Consider the following 5,452-nt stretch of genomic DNA (forward strand, 5'->3'; position numbering starts at 1 on the left):
CATTTCATATCCATCGGCCTTCTATTATCTAGTTTCACATGCACATGCCTTCCATTGCACAATTATTCATTTCGCATCCACATGCCTTCCCTTTTACATTCTGTGACCTTCCATTTCCTATCCATCGGCCTTCCATTCTCTAGTTTCACATCCACATGCCTTCCATTGCACAATTATTCATTTTGCATCCCTATGCCTTCTATTTCACATTCTTTGGCCTTCCATTTCATTTCCATCGGCTTTCCATTCTTTAATATCACATCCAACGGACTTCCATACTCTAATTTCACATCCAACTGACTTTCATTCTCTACATTCTACATTTCACATCCAGCGGACTTCCATTGCACAATTCTTCATTTCACATCCAACGGATTACTTTTGCACGATCCCAGAAGCTTTCCGTTTATGTAGTTCATTGAGTCTGTGAGTGCATAAAATAATGTATGTGAGTGAGACGGCGAATGACCACAATTTATACGAACGGTATGATATACGAAAGGATACACGGCATACCTGTAAATCACAAGCCCTTCTCTCTTTCTTCTCAATCGACAATTCTGAGAGTGGTGGAAAGATAAAAAGCGACGAGTAGAGTATAAGGCCATGATTATAAATAATGGCATTCGCATTATTGTTACATTCTTTCGACAGATGTTGAGTACTACATACCTAGGTACATCGTACCCACGTGCCACACCATGCCGGCTTAACAGTGGCATATCGTATCTCATGCGAAAATGACAAATATTTCCCAACTGCATGTCTCATTGATATATTTGTATATATATTATGTTTTTTTTAAAGCGTATCGGTTTGTATTGTACGGTAGGTAAGTTTAGAAAAACTATTACTACTTCGTCACTCTGTTACTTTGTCCGTAGGTATGACAATGAAAGCGTTTGTATATTTAACCCTAAAACCCATGGTCGCAAGGGTAAGCGTCATATGTAAGGGACGCAGCGTAAGTGTCAAACTTAGTGGTCGCAAGTTTCAGGCGCAATTTTAACGCGTCAGACTTGAGTGCAAAAGTTAGACTTAGTGGTCGCAGTCTTAACTGATCTCTAAATCTTTATGTTTGTTTTCGTTTGAAGGTTCATACAAAACATACTTTTCTTTATTTTTAAAAAATACACAAGGAAGATATTTATGAAAGGAAGCGGTGTTTGGCCGCTGGCGTCTTCAAATACATAATGAATTGTATTCTGCAGTTTTCATAATAGAAATTAAATTGGTACAGTGCCGTTCGCCATAGCTTTCGAAATAGGACATAGAAGACTATGACCCCGCTTTGAAACAACCACAAACTAAAACGTCGCTTCCAGACATTTTAGATGTCACTTTCAAATGCTTTGCTATGTTGATCTAATACGTGATTTTATTCCTGATACAATTTGTGTTGTTCGAGGGACTTTAGTGGCGATATACAAAGCCAACTCTCTAACTTACGCATGTGATTGTTCTGAGCAACTATGCGATCAAGGATAAGAGATATAAACAATGCATGAATATGTGCAAGTCATTTTGACTTTATTGGACTGTGTAACACTGCCAAAAAAGTGAAATAGGACTACTTCAAACTATCCGAGTTTGTTGTAGAAACTATGCATTCTGGAACTAAATGGAAAGAGGCTGCTAACGTAGTAAGTTCACTTGTATACCAACACCAGCTTGGGTGTGGTGTCTAAATTATTTTCGGATGGATACCGGAATGTCGATTCTGACATAGCCAAGAGTAATTACGAAATGTCTCTCCTATACCGAACAAAGACGAAAACGTAATGCATAGTACATTTCCATAACTTCACAGGGGACATTGTTTACGCGATGTTCGCCCATAGGGATATCCCGGTAACTACAATGCCGAAGACCGCAAAAGGGATGCATACAATTCGCATCCAAGTCCAGCCGTCTTCCTCGTAGGCCTTGTAGTAGAGCACTGCCGGTAACGTAAAACTAAGGTTACTGCTCAATGCTCCACTTACGGACATCAGTGAGTTCAACGACAGCTCTAAATAGGCAATGACCAAGACCTGCACAAGTGTAAATTAGTAGCAATTCAGTCGGAAGCTGCGGGAAGAGATAGACGCTGGTAACTTGAACGGCTGGCAAACATGTGTTGTGAATGTAAACCTCGTGTGAAGGATATAGAGGCGTGCTTTCTCATTAAGGAAATGGCAGAGTTTTTTTTGATACAAAATAACTAAATATGAAACAGGGGCAGAAGGTATTTACAAGACACCGAGACTACGGACTATCAGTGATAGACATGAGCGGTGCATGCACCGTGTTTTCTAGTGGTTTGTGTGAAAGGATGTATGGCAAGAAAATCCGGTTTGGCTGATTTAAAAACAATATAATATAATGGCGTAGTGTGTTAATCGTAAAAGAAATTGTAAGGAGCGCCCTTGAAACCCCTCGCAGCGAATACGGTAATTAAAACTATTGACTTTAAATAGAGGAATGCCATAAGCAAACGCCTTGAAAAAACATATACACAATTTGACCTTCAAATTATGCTTTTACAATGATCGTCGTTGCACGGATCTAGAGCTGATTAGGTACATATTCATCGACACCATTTTCTCACTCAAACAACTTACCAATAAATTCAGCAGCACCGCAAAAATGTAGAATACGATGTTACCCGTCTTGGTAGTGTTATCTGCAATATCGTTGGCCAAATCCACTTTCCCCGTGTACTTAACAAGAGTCGAAATACCATGCAAGAAGCCGTCTCTCGACGAATGCATCAACAGCGGATACGATACCGTGACCACAAAAGCCATACCGAATCGCGCCAGTGAAGCGACTACCGATATGGGGTAGGAATCTAGGATATTCTCGGCTACATGCGTGCCGTATGTGAAGTAACCACAAAGAGATATGGTAGCATACAAAACGGAGCAGACACACATTGCGATAGCTGACGACAACGTCATGTTATGCTTGGATTGGGTCTCTAACGCGTTATATATGTTGAACATTGTCGGAGCGCAGCAAAACGATAAGACAAAGACCGGAAAGGCCTTCATGAAATCAAAAAAGCCGCCATCGAACATTTTAGGTTCCGTGTAACATTCCTCGGCAGGAATGCCTTCGCATGGATCGAATATACCTACACAGTAAGCAAACACAACAAACACTGTGTAGCCGACTACGCCAACGGCCACCACCGATATGTGGCCCAAGTAGTAGGTGGATTTAAGCAGAGATAAGCCAGCCCCAATCGCCCAGCATATGAGCAACCAGAACCACTTCTGGACGTAAAAGGAGTCCTCGTCCTCGTGATCACCTGTGACAGTTCGCACAACGTCCGGAAGCACTTGCATAGCTACCGTCATAAACCTGAAGAAAAAAAACCGTATACCAGTGAGAATTCGAAATAGTATTATTCGGGTTAATGGAACAACTATACTATGTGTTAAAGTATACAACCACCTTGAGGCCACCACGTTCCACTGATGTAAAGGACAACAGCAGGTGGAAGAGGCAACGAAGTACTGAATACAAAGCTGTATCTCGTACGGTATTGGCAAAGTTAGGCAAATCCCTCCGTCTGCACATGTACGTATATTACCGCAAAACATTATGTTTTATCCGTTGGTGTGAATGAAATTTGCAAAGCTGTGTGGCCAATGGATATGTGTTTCTTTTAGCGATGCTTATGCATATTTACGCAGTCCCGCCCAGAAAGTCACTTACATTGTGCAAATCAAGAAGAACGGCAGAAAGGCGAGGAAATCTGTGATCAATACGAGCCACGGATACGTCTCTTGAGTGACTGCACCGAAAGACGTTTGACGTCCTCCGTGCTTATCCGCAATATACCCTATGAGCACTAACCCACACCACGTGAGGAACGAGCCCAATAGCAGTATACATACGGCCGACAACCACCCCACCTGTGCAGTCGAGTAAGGAAGCGAAAGACAACCTGCCGGTCCGTGAATCGCATGTTAAAATCAACCGAAAAAGGAAGTACATTGTTGATGTAAAAGCACTTGAAAAGTATTTCTATGCAAGTTGGTATGAAAATGGACAAAAACAAGTGTGGTGTGGCCTAATCGGCCAGAGTTCTGGGATTGTCCTCAGCCGGAAGACTAAAGTCCTATATATAACACGTGGTTTAGACGACGGACCAATTAAGTATAAGCGTTTGTGCATATGCACTGTGCGTGTGCAGCGCCACAAGCCGATATGCACTCTACATAGACAGTATCTGCGTACTGTAACTGTGGTAGCTGTGGACGTTTGTGTAGATTTGATGCGTATACCATGGTCAGTGCAGTCCAAGTGAAAGTACTCAGCTTTTAACTATAATGACACAGTCGAAGATATATGTAAGAAATACCATCATAGGGTAGTCTGCACAAGCACGTAAACTGTCATATGCATAAAACCACATGTATGCAATATCCTTGAGAGTAGGTCAGGCAATCGAGTGCAGGGCAAGTGCTCGACCGAGATTCAACAGCTCAGTTTTTTATGTCCGCATCCATACTCTTTTCGCACAATGGTATGATATTCAGTAGAACAGACACGACGTGAATAATATATGCTGTGAATCCTGAAGATATGCATCTAAATTACATGTACATGGGAGGATATATAGAGATGCGAATAGAAGACGCAACACAAACATAGTCCCGTCCCCTCACTATAATAGAGGTTGGAAGATGAACATTCCAGGTCAGTGCCACTCAAAATACTGTTGTAAGCTGGAAGAAACCGTACAAGGGTATTGACCGCGATCCCAATGGTGTAGAGGTGTGACTGACAGAAACATAGAACAATGAGTAATTCGCACTTACCCCTATTGGAAGAGTACTTATTTTCATTTGAACACCAGCACAAACGTGCAATATTTTAATCTAATCAGTCATGAATCTGCAGATATCGAGAAAAAAAATCATTTTCAGATATACAAGCTGATAATGATAAATATGAGTGTACATATACGTTTATTTTTATACACACAATTCGAGTCTGACAAACACAAATGTCATCACTTTGTTTAGATCAAATACACATTGAAATCTACAAAACGTATGCACAAGAGCCAAAACTCGAATATTTCTTAACCGAAGGCAATCGCCTAGTGTCTCCTACAATGACTGTGTAAACATATAAACATGCTTTAAAGGTACCAAAACAAGGATAACAGCTCGATATCATACGTATTTGAATGCGAAACATGCGAGCACATGAGCCACTAAATTGTATATAAATCAATAATAGCCAATGTACAGTATGTATTTGCATGTCCATATGTTTTTTTGGGTATATCTGGAAACATCTTTACATCTTTACATATGCATATAATATATATATATATATATAAATTGTTTCATAGTATATTTATAAATGTATTTACACACACGCACACACACACATATATATATATATATATTATATAATGTTTCATAGTATATTTATAAAATGTATTTAC

The 5,452-nt window shown here is 40.3% G+C and overlaps 1 protein-coding gene across 1 annotated transcript in view; it reads right to left on the reverse strand.

Moving 5' to 3' along the window:
* Positions 1 to 1,752: 1,752 nt before the first annotated feature.
* SARC_02884 (hypothetical protein) overlaps positions 1,753 to 5,452 on the reverse strand; it is a gene marked incomplete at its 5' end in the record, with an annotated part of 4,196 nt that continues 496 nt past the window's right edge. Inside the window, 2 exons of the mRNA XM_014303329.1 lie at positions 1,753 to 2,033; positions 2,604 to 3,334. Of these exons, the coding sequence (XP_014158804.1) occupies positions 1,821 to 2,033; positions 2,604 to 3,334 (944 nt within the window). The 3' untranslated portion in view covers positions 1,753 to 1,820. The remainder of the gene's footprint in view (positions 2,034 to 2,603; positions 3,335 to 5,452) is intronic.

This window comes from Sphaeroforma arctica (genome assembly GCF_001186125.1).
Source record: "Sphaeroforma arctica JP610 unplaced genomic scaffold supercont1.136, whole genome shotgun sequence".
NCBI lineage: Eukaryota > Ichthyosporea > Ichthyophonida > Sphaeroforma > Sphaeroforma arctica.